Source organism: Microcaecilia unicolor, chromosome 4, assembly GCF_901765095.1.
Source record: "Microcaecilia unicolor chromosome 4, aMicUni1.1, whole genome shotgun sequence".
Classification (NCBI taxonomy): Eukaryota; Metazoa; Chordata; class Amphibia; order Gymnophiona; family Siphonopidae; genus Microcaecilia; species Microcaecilia unicolor.
Genome location: NC_044034.1, coordinates 18179378 through 18205137, shown reverse-complemented (window position 1 = coordinate 18205137; position 25760 = coordinate 18179378). Strand labels below are relative to the sequence as shown.

The following is a 25760-nucleotide window of genomic DNA, read 5'->3' as shown; positions in this document are numbered from 1 at the left end:
GCAGAGTGTAGGTGGGCTGCACACTTACATGTGCAAATTACAGAACACTATAATTACCGTGCTTTTTTTTTAGCAATCTAGGCAGTACCTTTTACATCAGATCTATGGCTGTATAAGTTGGTTTCGCCTAAATAACACTCACATATTTGTGCTGTTACATAAGTATTCTGTATAGGAAAGTAGGCGTCTAAAAGAAGTGCCCTTTATAGAATCGTTGCATTGTTTTTTTTTCTGTAACTGCCTGGGTAGCACCTGCCACCAAGTCATGAGCCTTTGAGATTTCCACACATTTACTCGTAATAAAATCTCATATACCATTTCTTCTTAGTTTGGGATCTGTGATGGCATCAATCTTAAGGGCCCTGTTTACTAAGGCACGTTAACATTTTTAACGTGCCTACAATTAGCGCACTTGCCTCTCTCTCCTCCTTCCCTTCGTGTGGGCAAGCTAGGCATACCTTTGCTGGCAGCCAATAAATGGACTGCCACCACTCCCAACGTCTTGCTCTGAGCAGCATGCTGGAACTTCTCTCACATGCTGGAGAAGTCCCAGCCTGCTGCCCAGAGCTGGAAACAAGGAGCGGGGAGCAGCAGTAGTCTATTTACTTGGCTGGCAGGGCTCAGCATCCCCACCAGCAAAGTAAAAGAGAATTCAGCAGGGGGCCCAAGCCCACATTTTGGGAGCCAGTTGTTAAAGTAGCCATGGAGGGCCCTACTTTAACAACCGGCTCCCAAAATTCTTAAAAGCTTAACAACCGGCTCTTGCGAGCCTGTGAGAGCCTGTGCCAGCACACCACTGGCCTGAGCCCTTACCAGTCCTAACTCCCGCTATCTGAATATTGGCCCCAGTATGTCATTGTGAAAGAAAAATTATGCATGTAGTACAAAGGTCTTCATGAATTTTATACCTAAAAATGCTACTCTCTGTATTTACTTCCTTCCTCTGAACTAAACGTGCCTCTAACAGCATCCTCTTTCATGCCCCCCCCCCCTTCTGCTCTTGGGGGGGGGGGGGATTTATAGACAGGCTAATTTTCTGGATAAATGACTACATATCTGGGTAAACAACTCCTGAAAATTGTCTTGTATATATTGTAAATACTTAACCAATGATAAAATTAGACAGAAATTCAAATGGAAATAAACGGTATTTAATCTTATCTCACAGCCCGCTAAATCACCTCAGAAAAATAAAAGCAATCCATCTTGGTTGGCTTTCTCCATCAGTAAATGTGAGGACGAGATCTAGTCCATGGTTAGTCATTATCTCAGCTTTAGACTTCGGATTCTACATCTATCTCAACTCAACTTTCTTTTCTTTGAGGATCTCCTTAATTCTACCACATGCACTAGATCGTCCTTTCCCTCAGGCTTTGCTTAAAGCTTTATTACAGATTTTCTCTGGGCCTCAGTCTTTATCTTTGGCTCAGTGTTTGGTTCTGCCTTGGGTTGAGCCTTTGGTACATCCGTCGGTTCTCCCTTGGGTTGAGCCTTTGGTTCTTCAATCATCTTCTCTTTTGTTGAGGCACTCGCTTCACCTAAGAAGTGTGCTGTTTTCTTTTCTTCTCGTTGAAAAATTAAGAACACTGCCAGGTAGCAAAAAAATGCTATAACCTGAAAAACAAACTGTAGACCAATGTATCTGAAGATATAGAAAAGAAAGAATAAACAAAGATGTGGCAGTTGATTGTCCAAGATAATCATAACGATCAACTTCACAAGAGACCAAGGACCCTTTAACTAAAGCTTAGCATGCACTAAATGCTAAGAAGCCCATTTTATAACTATGGGCTTCATAAGATTTTGTGCAGACTAAGGGATTATTTTACTAAGCTGTGGTAATGATCTGCTACCACAGCTTAGTAAAAGACCCCCTAATTCCATTAGTGCATTAAGCATTAGTAAAAGGGCTTCCTCAAAGAGCTTAGGGGTCCTTTTACTAAGCCGCGGTAAAAAGCAGCTTGTGACAGTGTAGGGGCGGGTTTTGGGTGCGCGCAGAAATATTTTTCAGCGCACGTACCAAAAATGTCTTTTAAACATTTTTTGCCAAAAACGAACGTGCGGCAAAATCAAAATTGCCGCGCGTCCATTTTTGGGTGTCTGATCTTACCGCCAGCCGTAGACCTAGCGGTAAGGACCTACGTGCGTCAGCGCATCTGCTACGCGCGTAAGAAAATAAAAAATAGTTTCCAGGCGCGTGCAGCGGACACGCGCCAAAAATGAAACTACCGCAAGAGGCATGTGGTAGTCGGGCGGTACGTTCATTTTGGCGTGCGTTGGGCACGCATAGAGCCTTATGCGGCTTAGTAAAAGGGGTCCTTATATTCTATCATTTAACTAAACCTATACCAGTTAAAATTACCCTTCAATTCTTGTTGGTCTCCTGTTCCAAAGAAAACAGATTAGCTACAAAGTCACTTTTTCATCAGTGTCTAGAAATAGCCATAATAAGTACAGTAAAACCAACAAAAATAAAATGTGTACTAGGCTTGGAGTACATTTTTACATCTGTAGGTGTAGTAAGAACTATAAGGGGGGAACGAGGAGGGAAAAGACCCAAGGGCCAGTGGGATCCTTGACTATGGTGGGCTAGTAGACCTTAAGCCTGCCCCACCCCTTTAAAAACCGTCCCTGGAGGCTCTGAGCCTCCATCCCCCCTTAATCTCAAATCACCCTAAGGTTGGCTGCAAGAACGGAGTGGAGAGGTAACCTAATCGTTAAAGCAGTGGGCTAAGAACCAGGGAAGTAGGGCTCAAATCCCACTATGGCTCCCTAGGATCTTGGGCAAGTCACTTTACCCTCCATTGCTTCAGGGACAAACAGACTATAAGTCCTCCAGGGACAGGGAAATATCTTCTGTACCTGAATATAGCTCACCTGGAGTTAGCACTGATTAGTTGTAAGATAAATAAAAAGAATAGTCTCCATTTGCTTCTTTTCTGCTGTTTCCAGCCTGAAAACATGATATCCCTGACCCCTAGAGGTAAGATTCTGCTTCTGATTTAGGGATGAGGTAAGGGGATAAGGGAGTTGTGCATTCTGGGTCATCAGAGCCTCTCTCTAAAGAGATACTGCAGGGTTGGTGGCCACCGACTCACCAGGAAGTTGAAGACCCTCAGGGAACCTCTCAATGGGCCTAGCAAAGGAATCCAGGACTTCTCTAGCAGACAGCCTCTCAATCAAGGATGCTTAGGAGGAGGAAGTAGGACATTAATAGGACACCAGAGATTCAAGGCCTGCCCAAAGGTCTCTGGCTCGAGCTCCTAGATCAGAGTCCTTCTGGTTTAGGGTTCTGGGGAACAGGGTCTCTGCCTTGAGGGACCTAGACTTGGTTGTATAACAGAATGGTGGTATATCAAATCCATTTCCCTTGACCTGGGGTAGGGTTATCATATTTTGTCCCCCAAAAAGGAGGACACATGCCCCGCCCCCTTTCACACCCCACCCCACTCCCTTTCACGCCCTCGCTCCGCCCCGTCACATTTTCCCCTCACCCCTGTCACACACCCCGTCACCCCCCCTCCCCGTCACCCCCTCCCCTTACCTTACTACTGCCCTGGTGGTCTAGTGACCTCTTCGGGGGCCCGGAGTGCTGCCCTGCATACATCCTTCCTGTTGGTGATCTCGGTGCTGATTCAAAATGGCCGCCGAGAGTTGAAGTCTCGCAAGGTCACTCTTTCCTGCCCCGAAGGCGGAAGAGGTCGCTAGACCACCAGGGCAGTAGTAACTAAGGGGAGGGGAGGCTAGCAAGCTGTCCGTTTGTCCAGAAATCCGGACAAACGGGCAGATTGGCAAAACCCACCTGGTTGCCTGGACATGTCCTCAAAAAGAGGACATGTCCGAGTAAGTCCGGACATATGGTAACCCTAACCCTGGACCTCCCTGGCACGGCCTGGAAATTGCTGTGATAGAAGAAATATTCAGCAGCACTGCCCGGTTAAGTGTCCCTGAATATCCTCTTTCCGCCCACTCAGTGTGGTTTAACCAAGCAGTTTAAACTCTTTCCAGTATGTTTCAAGAGTAAATGCATTTAATTTAAAAACATAAAAGTATTTTAACAGCAACAAAATCGGAATTTAATTTGTTTGAATGGCAAAAGAAAGGATCAAGTTTGGTTATCAACTGAGAAACATAAATGCTGATGATCAACTTAAGAGTTAGGCACTTAGATCTGGTTTATTAAAGCATAAATTTAAGCTCTTAAAATATGGGAGGGGTCAGGCAAAGGGCCACGTTAAGGTCAAAAACGAGCTCATATGAGTTTAGTGACTCAAAACAAGTTTTTATCAGCTGGGTCAGTCCCATGTTGAGGACTCAAAACACAATACGAAGCTTGATGGGAAGTTTGAGTTGAAGCAAGCCCCACATAACTCAAACTAAAGGCTGTAATACAGTAACATACTAGATGATGGCAGATAAAGACCTGCACAGTCTCTGCCCAACAAGATAAACTTATAGCATGAGGTATGATGTGATACTACATACATATACTTGATCTTTATATGTCCTTGCCATTTCTTAGACCGTAGAAATCTGCCTGGCACTGGCCTTGTTCTCCAGTTACTGAAGCTGAATCTGTCCAGCCACAATCAGAAAGGTGGATTTGTATGCTGGACTAGCAAAGGGGTCTTGGGCCTTTCCATTACACCAGACTCTCTCACTTAAAACCACCAGATTTTCTAGCAGAATGTTTCTTTAAACTCATTCTCAGGCAGGTTCAGGTAGCTCAGTGTATGAGCTAGGAACCTAATGCCGGGGTGTTACACAGTTTCCTGATTCTGTATGAGTAGGTTGGGGAAAATCCTAACCTGTTTGATTCCCCGATAGACAACTTCTAAAGAAGCATGGGCCAGATCTAACTTGGTCAATGAACAGCTATGAATATCATAGTTTCTTGGCCTCTTCTGAGGTAGCAGAGGATCATGCAAACAGAAGATCCTCATCTGAGGCTAGTATGCCAGGTGTCCCTTCCTTGAACAGGACCTTCTTTTTCAGGGGAGATATAAATGGTGGGTGCTTCCAATTTCCAACGCTGTATCTCAAAAAAGATATAGCAGAAGGTTCAAAGAAGAGCAACCAAAATGATAAAGGGGATGGAACGCCTCTTATATGAGGAAAGGCTAAAGAGGTTAGGGCTCTTCAGCTTGGAAAAGAGATGGAAGAGGGGAGATATGATTGAGGTCTACAAAATCCTGAGTGGAGTAGAACGAGTAGAAGTAAATCGATTTTTTACTCGTTCCAAAAGTACAAAGACTAGGGGACACTCAAGAACGTTACTTGGAAATACTTTTAAAACAAATAGGAGGAAATATTTTTTCACTCAACAGCTAATTAACCTCTGGAACTCTTTGCCGGAGGAGGTGGTAACAGCAATTAGTGTATCTGGGTTTAAAAAAGGTTTGGACAAATTCCTGGAGGAAATGTCCATTGTCTGCTATTGAGACAGACATGGGAAGCAACTTTTTGCCCTGGGATTTGTAGTATGGAGTGTTGCCATGATTTGGGTTTCTGCCAGGTACTTGTGACCTGGCTTGGCTACTGTTTGGAAAACAGGATACTGGGTTAGATGGACCATTGGTCTGTTCCAGTATGGCTATTCTTATGTTCTTATGATCGTGTTTGCTACTTCACTATCGACCACTTGTATGGTTGCAGGATTCAGCTCACATTGTCCACTAGGATGTTGTCTTTCTTTAAGTGTGGGAGTCATCCCATGTGAGATAGCCCAGTTCTGTATCCCGACACTTTCACGACACAGGAGATCGGACCCTGTGCCTTTCTGCTCGTTTATCTAGTACATGGCTAGTAGACTGCACTGGGATAAGTTTGTCAGACGTGGTCAACAGATTTCTGAAAGTCAATAGTTCATTCCAGATCACTCTTTGTTCTGATGAAGTTTCTCCTGAGCAGATTATGAGTGTGGAGCCCATCTACGTACATTCCCTAGACTAACTGAAGTGATGGCCTCAAATGGGACTTGGGATAATTTATGTGAAAGCCACTCAGGTGGTTTGGTTCATTGGCACCTCCTTGAGATGTGCCCTTTAACAGGCAATCATTCAGATAGGGGAACATGACCACCTCAGTTTGCATAAGTGTGCTGATATTATGGCTAGGCATTTTGTGAAAATGGCCTTATAGAATACTGCCTAGTGGAAAAGTACATGCTGTGATTTAATGGCATATACTTTGCTGTTGGATGTGCACATGGGGGGAGCACACAGGTGCACACTTAAATTATAGAATTTGATTGGTTCCGAGCATTCATGCTAACATCTAGATGGAGGCATCTACACCAGCTATAGGGTTGGTGTTAGTGACCTGCACCTAAATGTATGAGTGTTTTCCTGTCACACATCTAAGATACCACCGGCGACCTGGACATATCTCTATGTTGCTTTAAGCTTCCTTCAGATTGAGGGAGCTTTACCAGTGGCTATGGAAACCATCAATACTTGTTCAAGGCCCTCTCGGACGGAATGCAATCTTCCTGTTTTCTTTGGGTTCTGGAAATATTTGAGACTAAAAACGTACTCTCTTTCCACGGTGGAATGAATTTGACTGTATTGGTTTCTCTCTGGGGTACTGTCTCTAAATGGGTTAGTTTTACACACACTATGGCAGTAATATACCTCCCTCTTAAAGTAAGATATGTGGAAGGCGATCTCAGCTTGTTCAGATTTACTGCTGATGCTTGCCGTAGTACCTACAGTGTAACAAAGAGAGCTTCCTTCTGACACCCAAAAGATGCAACACATATTGGTCTCTTTGTAAGTACATCCTGATGTTATGACCATGATTCTCTTGCTGGACAATCTTGGTAGGGATTCGAAAAAGTGTAATTTTCTTTTGTAGTTATATTTGTACCCCGCGCTTTCCCACTCATGGCAGGCTCAATGCGGCTTACATGGGGCAATGGAGGGTTAAGCGACTTGCCCAGAGTCACAAGGAGCTGCCTGTGCCTGAAGTGGGAATTGAACTCTGTTCCTCAGGACCAAAGTCCACCACCCTAACCACTCGGCCACTCCTCCACTGTTGCTACTATTTGAGATTCTACATGGAATGTTGCTATTCCACTAGCACTAAAAAATTATTTACAGTCTTTTCACAGTGTATTGATTATTTACTCCTTCATATTGTAGTGCACGGGGATCCTCAGAATTAAATAACAGCAACAAGCCATCTAACAAACTTTTCAGTTATACTGATGGAGCTGTTCACCTCGTCATAGATCAACCCGTTTTCTCCTAATTTCTTACATATTTATATTTATTTGTTCCTTTATTTTTAATCATTTCTTAGATGAATTTCTTCTTAAAAAAATTTTTTTAAATACTTTTTAAATTGTTTTCGAAAAAATATATATATTATGATGTAACTTAGCTTTTGAAGAGACTTAAAGCAGCATTATATCTCCAAAATAAACCTCTACCGACTTGGCCAGGTTTCGAAGGTCTTCTTCAAGGAAGAGGTTTACATTTAGAACTACATAAATTCATATAAACAATTTTGTTTATATGTGACGTGCAGGACGTCAGACTCACAGAAACAGAAGCCTGCGCAGCCTTCTACATGGAATGTTGCTAGTGGAATAGCAACATTCCATGTAGAATCTCCAATAGTAGCAACATTCCATGTAGAATCTCCAATAGTATCTATTTTATTTTTGTTACATTTGTACCCTGCGCTTTCCCACTCATGGCAGGCTCAATGCGGCTTACATGGGGCAATGGAGGGTTAAGTGACTTGCCCAGAGACACAAGGAGCTGCCTGTGCCTGAAGTGGGAACCGAACTCAGTTCCTCAGTTCCCCAGGACCAAAGTCCACCACCCTAACCACTCGGCCACTCCTCCCTTCATTTTGTCCATTCTAAATTATACTGCAACACGAGTGCTACTAGTTACTGCTGCTTCCACTGATAGATGTCATCGCATTCGTAGCATTCGGTGTAGCTCCATGGTAATTTAGAATCGAAGGCTCTAATGCTGATGCACTTGGGGTGAACTTAGAGGTGCCAAACAACTTTTCATAAAGTTTTTGATGTCCACAGAGACTTCCAGGTTTCATTGTTTTTGGCGAGTTGCAAATGTAAATATCTCAAGGACGGGTTCAAGACATTGCAGACATAAATCCTGGGTGTCTGACATTATCCTGGGGCACCCAATACTTGTCCTTTCTCTGGGCCATGGGACAAGAAATAGCTAGACGAAATTAAACAACTTGTTGGTACAAAAAAAAAAAGTCCTGATTGATGCTGATTATTATCAGTGCTGCAGATTGTGGCCATGACAGAAACACTCATGGGTTCCTACGAGGGAAGGATAGGTCTTAAGAGGTGGCATGACACCATGAAGACTAGAAGCCAAACTTACGCCTGACCACAGAAAAGCAAGACAAAACATCCTATGGGCTGAGGTGACCTGTGGGGAAAGCACCAGAACTGGAACCCACACACACTCATGATACCCCACTCTTGAAAGCTCTTAAACGTGTGCAAAATTTGGGATGCACCTCACTGGCGCACATGACGCCATCAATTGGCGTCATCCATATATAAACTCTGGAATTTGTTAGCAGAGAATGTGGTAAAGGCGGTTAGCTTAGCAGGGTTTAAAAAGGGTCTGGATGGCTTCCTAAAGGAAAAGTCCATAGACCATTATTAAATTGACTTGGGGAAAGTCAACTGCTTAATTCTGGGAAAAGCAGCATAAAATGCAATGAACATTTTCGGGATCTTGCCAGGTATTTGTGACCTGGATTGGCCACTGTTGGGAACAGGATGCTGGGCTTGATGGACCTTCGGTCTGTCCCAGTATGGCAACACTTGGGATTCTGAATGGAATCTTGCTACTCTTTGGGGTTCTACATGGAATGTTGCTACTATTTGTGTTTCTGCCAGGTATCTGTGACCTGGATTGGCCACTGTTGGGAACAGGATGCTGGGCTTGATGGACCTTCGGTCTGTCCCAGTATGGCAACACTTGGGATTCTGAATGGAATCTTGCTACTCTTTGGGGTTCTACATGGAATGTTGCTACACTTTGAAATTCTGCATGGAATCTTGTTATTCTTTAGAATTTAGAATCTTGCTACTCTTTGGGGTTCTACATGGAATGTTTCTACTATCTGGGTTTCTGCCAGGTATCTGTGACCTGGATTAGCCACTGTTGGGAACAGGATGCTGGGCTTGATGGACCTTCGGTCTGTTCCAGTATGGCAACACTTGGGATTCTGAATGGAATCTTGCTACTCTTTGGGGTTCTACATGGAATGTTGCTACTATTTGGGTTTCTGCCAGGTATCTGTGACCTGGATTGGCCACTGTTGGGAACAGGATGCTGGGCTTGATGGACCTTCGGTCTGTCCCAGTATGGCAACACTTGGGATTCTGAATGGAATCTTGCTACTCTTTGGGATTCTACATGGAATGTTGCTACACTTTGAAATTCTGCATGGAATCTTGTTATTCTTTAGAATTTAGAATCTTGCTACTCTTTGGGGTTCTACATGGAATGTTTCTACTATCTGGGTTTCTGCCAGGTATCTGTGACCTGGATTAGCCACTGTTGGGAACAGGATGCTGGGCTTGATGGACCTTCGGTCTGTCCCAGTATGGCAACACTTGGGATTCTGAATGGAATCTTGCTACTCTTTGGGGTTCTACATGGAATGTTGCTACTATTTGGGTTTCTGCCAGGTATCTGTGACCTGGATTGGCCACTGTTGGGAACAGGATGCTGGGCTTGATGGACCTTCGGTCTGTCCCAGTATGGCAACACTTGGGATTCTGAATGGAATCTTGCTACTCTTTGGGGTTCTACATGGAATGTTGCTACACTTTGAAATTCTGCATGGAATCTTGTTATTCTTTAGAATTTAGAATCTTGCTACTCTTTGGGGTTCTACATGGAATGTTTCTACTATCTGGGTTTCTGCCAGGTATCTGTGACCTGGATTAGCCACTGTTGGGAACAGGATGCTGGGCTTGATGGACCTTCGGTCTGTCCCAGTATGGCAACACTTGGGATTCTGAATGGAATCTTGCTACTCTTTGGGGTTCTACATGGAATGTTGCTACTATTTGGGTTTCTGCCAGGTATCTGTGACCTGGATTGGCCACTGTTGGGAACAGGATGCTGGGCTTGATGGACCTTCGGTCTGTCCCAGTATGGCAACACTTGGGATTCTGAATGGAATCTTGCTACTCTTTGGGGTTCTACATGGAATGTTGCTACACTTTGAAATTCTGCATGGAATCTTGTTATTCTTTAGAATTTAGAATCTTGCTACTCTTTGGGGTTCTACATGGAATGTTTCTACTATCTGGGTTTCTGCCAGGTATCTGTGACCTGGATTAGCCACTGTTGGAAAGAGGATGCTGGGCTTTATGGACCTCTGGTCTGTCCAAGTGTGGCAATACTTATGCACTTATGTATGATGACTTACTATCCTTCTTGCTCTTGGGGAGAGAAAGAATCCTGGGGAAGAGCAGCATCAGGAAAGAGGCACTGCTGTTAAATAATACCAATCAGTGGCGTAGCCAAAGGTGGGCTTGGGTGGGCCCAGGCCCACCCACTTTGGATTCAGGCCCACCCAGTAGCAGCATACCTATGATGTGGTTGGCAGGGATCCCCAAGCCCCACCAGCCGAAAACTCCCAACAAGTGTCCCTCCTGCATACCTTGTAAGTAGCAGATCTTCACCTGCAGTGAGCAGTGCCATACATACTGCTCGCACTGGCCCCACAGCCTAGGCAGAAACAGGAAGTTGCATCAGAGGGAAGGGTGTGGGGCCAACATGAGCAGTGTGTATTAGTTGCTGCTCGCTGCTGGTGAAAATCTGCTATTTAAAAGGTATACGGGAGAGGGGGGATGTTTGAGAGACCATATGGCATGCAGGCGAGAGAAGGAGAGACCAAATCACCTGTGGGACGGGGAGAGGTTCTTCTGCCCACCCATCTTGGGCCCAGGCCCACCCAAAATTGCGTGTCTGGCTACGCCCCTGATACCAATGCCTATTGTCATTATCTGAAGTATGCCCATATTGTCCTAGTTTTCCAGAATGTCTCTTCACTCAAGACTGAAGGACTGAGAACCTCTATGATTAAAGCAATAACAGTCCTACCTGTATCGGAAGAGATCGTTATCATAGTACAGACAAGATTTTTTCTTTCCACAAATCTTTTTCCAGACTAAACAAGTACTGTCAATGACGGTGCCATAAAATACAGGTCCTGGCAACCAAGCTGAAAAACAAGATATTTTGGGTGGAACACAAATTAAAGGGTGATTGCTGTACAATTGTTTTTAAAATCAAGAATGTGGCTGTATATGAACAATCATCAGCTACAGCTGTTCTTCTGGAAACATTTTTAAAACACTCCAATTTGCCTGACTGATTGTTGAAATGCTGTCATTTTTGCTGTTTTTAATATATATTGAGGGGCATAATTGAATGAAAACGTCTATCTCCATAAGCGTTTATCTCCGAGAACGGGTTCGTGAAGGGGCGGACTGAACCATATTTTCGTAAAAAATAGACGTCCATGTTTTATTCGACAATTTGTGAGCTGGGCGTTTTTGTCTTTCAGCGATAATGGAAAATGAAAGCGCCCGGCTCAAAAACGAATAAATCCAAGGCATTTGTTCGTGGGAGGGGCCAGGAGTCGTAGTGCACTGGTCCCCCTCACATGCCAGGACACCAACAGGGCACCCTAGGGGGCACTTTTACAAAAACAAAAAAAAAAGGTAAAAGAGCTCCCAGGTGCATAGCACCCTTCCCTTGGGTGTTGAGCCCCCCAATCCCCCTCAAAACCCACCGCCCACAAGTCTACACCATTACTATAGCCCTAAGGGGTGAAGGGGGGCGCCTAAATGTGGGTACAGTGGGTTTGGGGGGCGGTTTGGAGGGCTCCCATTTACCACCACAAGTGTAACAGGTGGGGGGGGGGGGGATGGGCCTGGGTCCACCTGCCTGAAGTCCACTGCACCCCCTAATAACTGCTCCAGTGACCTGCATACTGCTGCCAGGGAGGTGGGTATGACATTTGAGGGTGAACATAAAAAGTTGTGAAACGGCATATTTTTGTGGTGGGAGGGGGTTTGTGACCACTGGGGGAGTCAGGGGAGGTCATCCCCGACTCCCTCCAGTGGTCATCTGGTCATTTAGGGCACTTTTTGGGGCCCTATTCGTGGAAAAACAGGGTCCAGGAAAAGTGCCCTAAATTCTCGCTAAAAACGCATATTTTTCTTCCATTATCGGCGAAAGGCGCCCATCTCTGATCGCCCGATAACCACGCCCCAGTTCCGCCTTCACCACGCCTTTGACACGCCCCCATCAACTTTGTCCGCATCCGCGACAGAGTGCAGTTGAAAACGTCCAAATTCGGCTTTCGATTATACCGCTTGATTCGTTTTTGTGAGATAAACGTCTATCTCCCGATTTGGGTCGCAATATAGGCGTTTTTCTTTTTCAATTATAAGCTGGATTGTGTATTACGCAGATTGATTTTTCTTTATTGGTTGATTTATGTGACTGTGTTTTGAGGAAGAAATTCTCTGATTATTGGGTACCTGAAACCTGACTGTTTGTCTAGTTGAGGATCTAAACCATTTTGAATCTGGTAGAAAAAACCCCAAACCTGTTACATAAATAACTAGATCAGTTACAATGAGGGACTGGGAATCTCAAAACAGTAACTGGTCCACTCTAATGCACATACTGGGTAATTAATAAAACTGTCCATCTTGTACTCACTCTGCTGCTCCCCAGTATCTCTCCACAGTCGTCCTTCCCTACACCCCTTCCCGTGCACTCCGCTCCATGGATAAATCCTTCTTATCTGTTCCCTTCTCCACTACTGCCAACTCCAGACTTCACACCTTCTGTCTCGCTGCACCCTACGCCTGGAATAAACTTCCTGAGCCCCTACGTCTGGCCCCATCCTTGGCCACCTTTAAATCTAGACTGAAAGCCCACCTCTTTAACATTGCTTTTGACTCGTAACCACTCGCCTCCACCTACCCTCCTCTCCTCCTTCCTGTAGACATTAATTGATTTGATTTGCCCCTACGTCTTGCCCCATCCTTGGCCACCTTTAAATGTAGACTGAAAGCCCACCTCTTTAACATTGCTTTTGACTCGTAACCACTCGCCTCCACCTACCCTCCTCGCCTGTGGGGCTCTACCAATAAGCACATCAAAATTTCGCAGGTAGTTGTGCTTTCATTATGGCCCAATGAAAAATTACCAGCTGGAATTTGCCCCTTGCTTTTCATGGGGACAATTTTATAAATAATTTACCACGTGTAAAGCATATTATACAAGTGGAAATGTCCGAAATAAAATTGTAGGGAGGTACACAGGAGCCTAGAACCTACTTTTACAGGATTCCAGGGGTGCAGTCGGGATAGTACGTGCATACAAGCAGAGAATTGCTCGCACACGTTTTCACTTGTTTGCGAGCATTTCTGTGTTCTAGCCAGTTACTGTAAATTAGGAGTCAACTCCAACAGAAAAAACAACCTCTCTCAGATGGTGTTCTCAGCAATTTCTTTATTCAAAAAAACAGTAAACAAAAAAACGACCCAACACGAGTCGTGTTTCGGCCTTACTGGCCTGCGTCAGGGGTCTAGGAATTTTGTAAAGCAGTATATTTTCCTAGAGCGGTTGGATTGCAGTCAAACTCCTACGTTGTGTGTATATCACTCTCTGTTCTCACCAAAAACAAACTACCTCAGTGGATAGCGCATTACAGCGGTTTACCGAGGAAGGTTTCACACTGTAAATTAGGAGCCTACTTTATTTATTTGGATTTAGCTGACACCTTTTCAGTAGTAGCTCAAGACAAGTTACCTTTACATATGTTATTTCCCTGTCCCTGGAGAGTTTACTAAGCTGTGGTAAAAAAGTGGCCTTAGAGCACCCTTACATGGGTCTTTTCCTAATGCAAAGGCCATTTATTTTCCACTATTTGAATTAATGGCCATGCGCTAATATTGAACACACACTAACATCAATGGTTCTTCAGCATATAAAAGCCTAGAAGCGTAAACATAACATCATCGCTTAGACTATTGCAACTTGCTTCTCACAGGTCTCCCACTTAGCCATCTCTCTCCTCTTCAATCTGTTCAAAATTCTGCTGCACGACTAATATTCCGCCAGTGTCGTTATGCTCATATTAGCCCTCTCCTCAAGTCACTTCACTGGCTACCTATCCGTTTCCGCATACAGTTCAAACTCCTCTTGTTGACCTATAAGTGCATTCACTCTGCAGCTCCTCAGTACCTCTCCACTCTCATCTCTCCCTACATTCCTCCCCAGGAACTCCGTTCACTGGGTAAATCTCTCTTATCTGCACCCTTCTCCTTCACTGCTAACTCCAGACTCTGTTCCTTTTATCTTGCTGCACCATATGCCTGGAATAGACTTCCTGAGCCGGTACGTCAAGCTCCATCTCTGGCCGTCTTCAAATCTAAGCTAAAAGCCCACCTTTTTTGATGCTGCTTTTAACTCCTAACCCTTATTCACTTGTTCGGAACCCTTATTTTATCATCCTCACTTTAATATTCCCTTATTTCTTGTTTGTCCTGTTTGTCTGTCCTAGTTAGATTGTAAGCTCTGTCGAGCAGGGACTGTCTCTTCATGTTCAAGTGTAGAGCGCTGCGTACGTCTAGTAGCGCTTTAGAAATGATAAATAGTAGTAAGTAGTAAGGAAAAAGCCTCATAGAACTCTGACTAAAATGTTACATATTGGATCTCCAAACAAGATTCAATAGTTGATATGAAATGGCGAGTATTGGATGAGATTTAGACAGGGTGGGAGGGAGGGAATTATGAACAATATCTAAATTTCATGGAGCAAAAGTGGATATTTCGGCTTAATTCTGTGGTACCTGAGAGTCTTAATGAAGAACTGCAGTGGATGACACTGGTCTGAAGAATTTGAATGGACCTATGTCATATTGATGTCAAAGGAGTGGCCTAGTGGTTAGGGTGGTGGACTTTGGTCCTGAGGAGCTGAGTTCGATTCCCACTTCAGGCACAGGCAGCTCCTTGTGACTCTGGGCAAGTCACTTAACTCTCCATTGCCCCATGTAAGCCGCATTGAGCCTGCCATGAGTGGGAAAGTGCAGGGTACAAATGTAACAAAAATAAAATAGATACTATTGGAGATTCTACATGGAATGTTGCTACTATTGGAGATTCTACATGGAATGTTGCCACTAGCAGCATTCTATGTAGAAGGCTGCGCAGGCTTCTGTTTCTGCGAGTCTGACGTCCTGCACGTACGTGCAGGATGTCAGACTCACAGAAGCAGAAGCCTGCGCGGCCACATTGGTGATGTGCAAGGGCCAACTTCTACATGGAATGTTGCTAGTGGAATAGCAACATTCCATGTAGAATCTCAAATAGTAGCAACAGTGGAGGAGTGGCCTAGTGGTTAAGGTGGTGGACTTTGGTCCTGGGGAACTGAGGAACTGAGTTTGATTCCCACTTCAGGCACAGGCAGCTCCTTGTGACTCTGGGCAAGTCACTTAACCCTCCATTGCCCCATGTAAGCCGCATTGAGCCTGGCATGAGTGGGAAAAACGCGGGGTACAAATGTAACAAAAAACAAACAGGTCAGCTGATTTTGTATAAAAATAGTCTGAGAGATGCTATTGCCATTTTGAGATGGGGAGAATATGGAACACACTGCTCATTTACGAATATGTGACCAGTACTAAACAAATTTGTGTACTGTTGAATTTTTGATGATATTTAAAAGATTGGATTCTGACAGGGGGTGTACATTAGCTCAGTATGTTCTAAAATATGTTCATATACACCAATGAAAGAAAGGGAAAGGGGATGGGATTATTGAATTTCTGTGGTTACAATCAAAGCGGTTTTACATATTTGTCACGGAATGCCTAGACACCCGCCTGGGGCTAAAACCTGCGGCCACTTAGAGGGTCCTTCCTCAGCACAGCTCAGGTCCGCTTGCACCTGCTGCTTGTGCTCTACACTGGCACCCTCCTCCCACCAACTGAGTCCCAACCGCCTCTGGGCGAGTCTCTTGCTCTCAAATTATCCCCAGTGATTTTTAGGTTACTGGGGTCACACTCCCAGTGGTCCCACAGTTCCTAGAAAGCACCCACACACCCAACACACAAACCACCAGGAATCTTAATCAGTCCAGACAGACAAAGGCAATAAACTAAAAATGTTTATTGTCATGAAAAATTAGAACAATGAACAGAAAAGGTGCAACCAGCAAACAATAACAGGTAACTGAAATATGGATCAATTATAAAACTATCTAAACAGTTCACTACCTGACAGTGCATGGAGAGTAGAGGAAATATTGCTGCTCACAGGTATAAATATAACTGCTCACAGGGTCTCAGTGAAGAGATCTTTTTCTCTTCCGTCCCAATCTGAGACTGGAGAAAAATCCAGTATTTCCAGACTGAATTTGAGCTCCTGGGCCAATCAGAGCCCAGAACAGCAAAGTTTAAAAGTAGCTGGCCACATCACTGCAGGCTACCTCTTCATTGTGTGCTAAGGAACAGTCATTCCTCTGTAATATTTTTAAACATAAACATGCACCATCTGCTGGCCAAACTAGAGAAATACACTTCAAGAAATAATCAATACAATTTACAGGCTTAAAAACCCACTGTATTGTCACAATATTATATGCAGGTACTTATTTTGTACCTGGGGCAAGGGAGGGTTAAGTGACTTGCCCAAAGTCACAAGCAGCTGCAGTGGAAATTGAACCCGGTCACCCAGGTCACTGACCTAACCATTAGGCTACTCCTCCTTCTTATCAGTATGTACATGCACAGTTAGGCTTGTGTCAAAGCAGATGAAACTTTGTGTTGGGAGTTTCCAAGGAGGCTATTTCAGGACGGCATGCAACCATGTACTTCTACTGCCTAGGTACCAAGTTCCAAAATCACCCTCCACATGCCTCTGATCCTTGCACAGCATAAACAAATTTACCTAAAGCTCGCAGAATCATAAACTGTAATCCAACAGCAATGGATTTATCTTCAGGCCGCACAGTCCTACAATGCAAAAACAGTGTTCAATTAAAATACTGCCCATACATCATAGCTGCTCAATCCATACAAAATTACAAAATTATTCTCAGCTGAATTAATGCATTTATATTTTGACAGCAACACCAAGAATGAATGAATCTAGTTCCACCCTCCCTTCCCAGGAACAAACTCATTTAAAACTAGACAGCTAAGCAATATCACCAGTTTCAAGTTAATTGTGCTCATTTGTTGAAGACAAATAGCTGTACTATCAGAACTGCAATATAAATAATTCTATTAGCAAATCAACAAAATAATTAAAAGTTTCTTTTTTTATTCTGGTGTCATAACTGAAGCCAAAACAACTATGTAGATTTTTTTTTTCAATGAGCCACTGACTCCACCATGTTGGATTTAGGTGAACCAAGACACTATGGTAATGCTTGACCTCAGAGACCGGTTTTGATATTATCTCAACATACAGGGCAATTTTTATTGCAGTTTGCCTACGCTGCAAGTCCAAATAAGTACAGTAAAACCTCGGTTTTCGTTGCCTTCGGATTTCATTGTTTTCGGTTTTCATCTGTTGCCTCGGATTTCGTCTTCAGCTGGCTGCAGATCCATCAAGACAGGCTTGCCGAAACCCAGGAATGGCATAAAATCTCCGTCCTGGTGGTACTTGACAGCGCCAGTAGGCACAAGTGATGTAACTGCTGCAACTTCAAAATCACCGTCTACCGAGCGCCGTCTACTGTACTTTCTTATTGCCTCGGTTTTCGTTGGTTTCGGATTTCGCCGATTGTTTTCGGACGGATTACCAACGAAAACCGAGGTATCACTGTACCTGTTTGGAGATAATTTAACAAAGACACGTAGGCGCCTATGTGCTTGCACAAAACTTGCACCACCATGGCTAAAATGCACCTGTGCATATTTACACCTGCTCTGCTACAGGGTGTCCGGAAATAAAGGGACCCCCCTCCCCCCCCCCAAAAAAAATGTCATCCTGCAGCGGAAACATGTGCCTGGAACGCGGGACATTTCTGAGTACTTTGTCCATAGGATGGAGCTCCAGCACATCCAGCTCACAAAACAGTTCAGCTCTTAATTAACGAAACCCCAGTATTCACTGAGCCAACGGCTCAGTGGCATCAAAGACTCTGTGAATTTATCAAGGTTAAAGGAGGACGCTGAATACAAATGACTTATTAACTAAGAAAACCCCATTATACTAATGTATTTTCAAAGGTCATACTAAATGTTTAAACAATTGTAAAGTATTTTGAAATATGTAAGTGGTCCCTTTTTTCCTGGACACCTTGTAAATGTACGCAGAAAAATACACGAAATACAATTGAATAGGTTGTGGAGATATGAAATCGTGAGATAACAACAACTAAAAGATATCCCCGCTTGTTAAAGACCCGTTTCAGCTCTGTTAGATGTGTATCATTGTGAGGCCTTTTTTCCTAAAAAAATAAATTATCATCACACTCACACTACTGGATACGTGTGTTTTTTTCATTCAGTGGGGATATCTTTTAGTTGTTATTGTCTCGCAGAAAAATACATGCATAGGTGCATATTTTCTAAACTAATTTGTGACTCTATCTATACTCTGCTCAGGCACCCCCAAATACATCTACATGTGGGTGAAAGTACACGCTTTCTTGTCACTGTGGGTACTTTTGTGTGCGTACCTCCTAAGCTAATGTATGTGCAGAAAAAAGTAGGGTTTACACCCTAAAGATCCATTATGTTTCAACAATTTTTATTGATGATATTATACGGATAACAGTACCCAGAAAAACATAATGTAAACTCTGATAATGAACACATTCACAGCTCAAGAAAAAACCCCTCACATAGAGCATTATCATCAATGTTTTGGTATAGAACCCCCCTCCCCCCCCCTGCCAGCACTCTAAAACAGTCTACTTTGAACTCATATGTTCCCCCAACCCATATCAAACTTCCACCACTCTCGAAATTTAGTAAGGAACAAAATGTTATCAAAAATTAGAACAGTAAAACAAACAATAAAATCCTTCCCTCCCCCCCCACCTACCCCCCCCCCTCCCCTTGCTGAGAGATATCCAGACTTCCAACTTCTTACCACAAAGGATGGCCCCACCTCAATATATATCTAAAGCGAGTTCACCACTAAACTCCGCCCTTTAGGAGACAGGCTGTGAATATATGGCCCCCAAATATCTAGAAACCGCCTCCGCCGCCCAGGGGAGCTGCCCACACCTCTCCTCTCAAACAACATAAACTCATGTAGTTTGTTTCGCCAGTGCCAGAAATCCGGAGGGGTCTCCGCCACCCACTGGCTCAGTATTAGCCTCTTACCAATCAAAAAGGCCTTCCGAACCAATTGACGGGCCGAGCCCCCCTGTAAAAGGAAAGCTTCATATTTGTCTAACAAAATTCCCATCGGAGAGCACATGATTCTCGAGTCCAAAAGATCCGCCAGATATTGAGCAATGGAGTCCCAAAAATGTCTCACTTTATAGCAGCTCCACAGACAATGAAAAAGAGATCCCGGAGCCCTCCCACATTTCCCACATAAGGGCGTAGAAATTCCCCCCATCTTGAATATCTGAGCCTTCGTTAAATAGGCCCTATGGAGAATACGATATTGGCACTCTCTAAGCCCTGCACTACCCGCCAAACTCCGTATCCTGGCCGTCAAAACATCAAAGTCTAAAGTGATATGTGGTCTCTCCAAATCCCCTGCCCACCTCTGTCGAATATGCTCCCGATCCTAAAGATCCATTATAAAATTACTCCCATGCTGCATATATAGAGGGGTAGTAATCAAACTGCCCATGTTGGTGCAGAGTCCATGGGTATTTATTTATTTATTTGTGGCATTTATACCCCGCTCTTTCCCGCTCGATAGCAGGTTCAGTGCGGCTTACAAAGTATGGAACAAGGTGTCGCAGAGATGACATAATTACATAGAGTAGGCCAATAATAAGAGATGTGGGGAAGGGATTGGAGTGTGGGTAATACTAATGGTGTGGAATTATGTTTGAGAATTAGGACGGGTCTTTTGGGTAGGCTTGTTTGAAGAGGTAAGTCTTTAGCAGTTTTCGGAAGGGTAGGTGTTCAGTATGTCTTTACTATTGCTCCTAGGAAAGTATCCACCGAGATTTGCACCCTTTTCTGTGCTTACTGTTTCCAAATGAGAAAATTCAGCTGCCGCAGCCAGCACTGTTTTTAAACACAATGGCCACAATGGCCAAATAAAACATTGCTGTTAAGTACTGATACCTGGGTCGCAGCTGGCACTGAATATCCATGTAACAGTAAATTCTGTACAGATTGCTTACAGTTAGTTGCTAGGATGCTGTAAACTAAGCATGAATTCTTCTATATCAGCAATTGCGTGTATAAAGCAAAGTTACTCACCTGTAGCAGGTGTTCTCCAAGGAGAGCAGGACATATGTTTTCACATCTGGGTAATGTCATCTGCTGAGTCCCAGTATGGATGTATACTGCGCATGTGTGCATGACTTCCCACCTGCCCGTCTCGTGCAGGACCCGCAGTTGTATTAAAAGCATATCCAATTCAACTTCACGGGGAGGTGGGAACATATGTCCTGCTGTCCTTGCAGGGGCGTAGCCAGGGGCGGGCCTGGACGGGCCCAGGCCCAGCCACTTTTGCTCCAGGCCCTAACTAGCCCCAACCCAACCAGTGGCGTAGCTCTCCCAAGCGAGGCTCCAATCTTTTCCTGCCTCTTCTGCCCGCTCTCCCCGTCCGCGTGGTCTGCTCACTTTTACTGCCCCGAAACACCGTTCTCCCTCCAGCACCGGCGATTCCCATAGCCAGCCTTCTGCCAGCGTGCGTCGTTGGGGCCTCTTCTCAGGCGCGTCCCGCCTACTCTACGACTTCCTGTTTTCCGCAAAGGTGGGACGCGCGCCTGAGGAGAGGCCCTGACGACGCATGCTGGCAGAAGGCTGACTATGGGAATCGCCGGTGCTGGAGGGAGAACGGTGCTTCAGGGCAGTAGAAATGACCAGAACTGACCATGTGCAGGGGGAGCTGTCGGCATCTGGAAGAACACTGCCAAATGCCCTGGGTTTGAAACAGTTCAGTGGGGGGGGGGGGGGGGGGAAGGAGGGTAGCGGGTGGAGAGGAAATGCGAGGCCCCTGCCCATCCAGTCCACCTCCAGGCCCATCTAAAAACTGAACTCTGGCTGCGCTACTGTGTCCTTGGAGAACATTTGCTACAGGTGAGTAATTTCACTTTCTCAGATGACAAGCACAATGGTATGACCTCACATCTTATTTATTTATTTATTTATTATATTTGTATCCCGCACTCAGGGGTGTGCTGGTAAATTTTTAACAACAGGCTCTTTCTCCAGACGTACCCAGCTCTGCAGTTGGAAGGGCCAGGGGTGGCCGGGGGGTGGGGTGGGGGAGCAACACTTGCCTCTCTCTCCTCCCTCCCTTCGTACGGGCACGCTAGGCATATCTTTGCTGGCAGCCAATAAATGGACTGCCACCACTCCCAACGTCTTGCTCTGAGCAGCATGCTGGAACTTCTCTCACATGCTCCAGAAGTCCCAGCCTGGAAACAAGGAGCGGGGAGCAGCAGCAGTCTATTTACTTGGCTGGCAGTAGCCATGGAGTGCCCTACTTTAACAACCAGCTCCCAAAATTCTTAAAAACTCAACAACCGGCTCTTGCGAGCCTGTGAGAGCGTGCTCCAGCACACCACTGCCTGCACTTTCCCACTAAAAGCAGGCTCAATGCGGCTTACATAGTAATAGGTAACACAAATTTTTGTTATGTAAAGTAGGAAATTAAGTATAACATAATAGAAGGATGGATAGGTAGGTTGAGACAGGTGATAGAGAGAGGAGGGTAAGGTGGGAGATAGATTCTTGGGTCAATCTTGAAATTCCTAGCCAGGCTCACTGAAACAACAGGCAACCAAACAGCAGGTTACTGACTTTTGGAATTGGACTAGAGTTTTTTCTTTGCAGATGCTGGTTTTTTTTTTACTTTAACAATAAACACAAACCAGGGTTCAGTAGAACTTAACAATATATAAAAAGGTATAGATAGAGAGCTTAATACACTTTCTGTTACACAATGAAAGACTAGATAATATTTTGTGTGACAAGCAATGCAAATGAGTGCATCATTTCTCACTAGAGGAAGGCGGGCTTGAGCTTGAACCATGTCTAGCAGGGCTCCAATTGTAACTAGGAGCAGATGGGACTTTGGGTAGTTGACTCTGAACCCTAGTAGCTCCAACAAGAGGACATGAAATGAGATTGAAGGGGGGCAGACTCAGGAAAGATGTCAGGAAGTATTTTTTCACGGAGAGGGTGGTGGACGCTTGGAATGCCCTCCCGCGGGAGGTGGTGGAGATGAAAACGGTAACGGAGTTCAAACGTGCGTGGGATATGCATAGAGGAATCCTGTGCAGAAGGAATGGATCCTCAGAAGCCTAGCTGAAATGGGTGGCGGAGCAGTTGGGGGGAAGAGGGGGTGGTGGTTGGGAGGCGAGGATAGGGGAGGGCAGACTTATACGGTCTGTACCAGAGCCGCTGATGGGAGGCGGGACTGGTGGTTGGGAGGCGGGAAATACTGCTGGGCAGACTTATATGGTCTGTGCCCTGAAAAGGACAGGTACAAATTCAAGGTAAGGTATACACATATGAGTTTGTCTTGGGCAGACTGGATGGACCATGCAGGTCTTTTTCTGCCGTCATCTACTATGTTACTATGTAACACCAAATATTCTCTGCATTGATTCTTGAGCACCTTCCCTTGATGTGCTCTTTATTGGCCAGTCATCAAGATAGGGAAACAAGTGCACTCCCAGCCTACGTAACGACACTGCAATTACCTCAAAACGTTTTGTGAACACTCTTGGGGTGAACACAAAGCCAAATGGAAGAATGGGATACTGGTACTGATATTTCCCTACTTAAAATCTGAGATAAGTCTCCTGTGTCTGAGACACAGCTGGATGTGGGTGTAAGCATCCTTTAAGTCCAGAGAGAGTAGCCAATCATTTTCCTGAATCACGGGGAGAAGAGTGCCCATGTAAATCATCCTGAACTTTTCTTTGACCAAATATTTGTTCAGGGCCCTTAGTTCTAGGAGGGGACAAAATCGCCCCATATTTTGGGCACGAGGAAGTACTTGGAATTGTTTATTATTATTTGTTGCATTTGTATCCCACGTTTTCCCACCTCTTTGCAGGCTCAATGTGGCCTACAATACATCATGGATACTGGAAATGAGAGGAGGATATACATTTGATTTTACAGAAGGATTTTGGGTAACATGGTCATGCAATATTAGATAGTGGTATTGCAGAATACATTAACATACATTAGGAATACAGATAGTGGTATAGCAGAAGACATTATAAGACATTAGACGCATTACGAAGTTTCTGGGTATATTTAGAGAACCCCCCTCCCTTCTTCCCCTGGTGGGATGGGTTAAACCACTAGGCCTTTAAAAGGGAAACGATGCCAATTGAGGGTGTAATCCAACTGGACTTAATTGAAGTACCCATCAGTCTGAGGTGACAAAGGGCCACCTCTTTTGGACAAAATTCAGCTTCCCTCTGATCAGCAGGTCCTCCAGGATGGGTTACTTTTATGCTGGTTTTGATCTGCTGGAGCCAGTCAAAAGCTCCCCTGCTTAGACTGGGGAGCTGAATAAGGTTTTTTGGGACCACTGCTGCCGTGTTGGAGTATGGAGCTTGGGACTGCTGGGGAGGGTGGGTCAAGAGAGTGAACCTAAGCCTTTGAGAGTTGTAGGCACTTTTTCGATTTCCGCCGGAAATCCGCAGAGAAGTGGAGGGTGAAAAAGGAGTGGGGCCAAGACAGGGACTTGATGGTATCAGTTCTCTTCTTTATGAGGTCTCTCCACCTCTTCCAACTTGTCCCCAAAGACTGTTGCCACGGCAAGGGATGTCAGCCAACTTCTGAGACATGCAGCCCTGAGAGTCTGCACATGCCAATACCTAGTGTAGAAAGTCTGGATGCCGCATCAAAAGTTGCCTGAGCTATGTGCTTTCAACATTCCTTCTGCTTATTTATATGCTGGCGAAGCTCCGCAGCCTGCTCCAGAGGGAGAGCATCCGCAAACTCGAACACATTGTGCATCAAGTTTTTCAAGTAGATGCTCATGTAGAGTTGGTAAAACTGGATCTGGGAAATGAGCATCAAGCTCTAAAACACTTTCCTCCTAAAATGTTTGTTTATTAAAATTTAATACCACCTTATCTGAACAAACAGGTCAGGGCAGTTTACAAAACTAAAAACAATGCAAATACATTTTAAAACAAATAGAGAAGGAAAAAAAAGATAAAGAATTCCATTGAGACAGGAAAGATAACAAGCAAAATAGGGACATACAAAATCTTAAATAATATTCATAATGGAAAAACCCTAGTCAAGAAATAAAGTCTTACTGGGAGTCGATACCAAAGGTGTTAGAGAAAAAGTGTGTTTTAAGGAGAGTCTTGAATTTTTTAAAGGAGGGTTCCGAGCGTATGGTTGGGGCAGGATGGGGAGGAGATCATTCCAAAGTTTAGGGCCAAGAAAATAAAAGGCAGAATGACGAGTGGATTCCAAATGTGCTAACTTAGGAGTGGGAAGAACCAAACGGCGAGAGTTGAGGAAATATAGCAATCTTGCAGCTATGTAGGGAATGATCATAGAGAGGAAAGAGGGGAAACTAGTGTGATAAGCCTTATGAAGTAAACAGAGAGGGAAAGAAAACCGAAAAGGGAAAGGCAACCAGTGAAATCGAAGAAACAGAGGGATAACGTAGTCAGAACGTTTAGCCTTGCAGAGAAAATGAGCAGCTGAATTGTAAAGAGTTTTTAGACTTTTCAGTTGAGAATTTGGGAGGCCTGCAAAGACAGAGTTACAATAATCGATTTTGGAAATGACAGAAGCATGAACCAGGGTAATGATGCAAAGTCAAAGTAGGAATGAATAGAGTGGAGTCGACGAAGAGAATAGAATCCTGATTTAAGAATAGAAGACATGTGTTAAGAAAAAGAAAGGCGTAAGTCCAAAATGACACCAAAATAGTGGAAGGTACTAACGGGTTGTACTGATTGGTTTAAAAGAGTCAGAGAACACGTAGGGGTAGGAGAAGATCCAACATGCAGTGGTCTTGTTCGGATCAAGAATTAGTCTTGATCTGTGAGTCGAGATAAGACATAGTTGAAAGAATTGAACAATAGAAAGATCAATTTGATATGGGGAGAAAGGAAAAACTAGGAGAATATCATCTGCGTAAATGTAGAAATTTACATTAAGGTCATGGAGAAGTGAAGCAAGTAGACTAAGGTAAATGTTAAACAAGAGAGGTGAGAGAACAGAACCCTGAGGAAGACCATATCAAAGTGGTTTGGGAGAAGAAGTGGATGATCCTAGTATAACTGAGAACCATGTTAGAGCAGTGGCTGAGACACCAACCTCAGAGAGACGATGGAGAAGAAAAGAATGATCAACAACATCAAATGCGGATGATAGATCAAGTGAAATTAGGAACGAAATTTTGTGTTTGTCAAGGATGGAGTGCAGGTTGCTTAGTAAAGAAGTTACAACAGATTCTGTGTCATGATGTCGATGGAAACCTGCTTGACGTGGATGAAAAATTAAAGTGTCTTCAGAAATGGTGTAAAGGTGAGAGTAAACTACAAGCTCAAGTAGTTTTGAAAGAAAA

The 25760-nt window shown here is 44.3% G+C and overlaps 1 protein-coding gene across 5 annotated transcripts in view; it reads right to left on the bottom strand.

Annotated features, from left to right (window-relative positions):
- Positions 1 to 1072: 1072 nt before the first annotated feature.
- The window catches only part of SLCO2B1 (solute carrier organic anion transporter family member 2B1), a 208249-nt gene continuing 183561 nt past the window's right edge, over positions 1073 to 25760 (bottom strand). For 4 of the 5 annotated variants that reach the window (XM_030199987.1, XM_030199988.1, XM_030199990.1 and 1 more), the window contains 3 exons: positions 16995 to 17059; positions 11124 to 11244; positions 1073 to 1642 (listed from right to left, as the gene is read on the bottom strand). In XM_030199987.1, coding sequence (XP_030055847.1) covers positions 1378 to 1642; positions 11124 to 11244; positions 16995 to 17059 — 451 coding nt within the window. In that variant the 3' untranslated portion in view covers positions 1073 to 1377. The remainder of the gene's footprint in view (positions 1643 to 11123; positions 11245 to 16994; positions 17060 to 25760) is intronic. The other variant, XM_030199989.1, reaches the window with a different exon arrangement.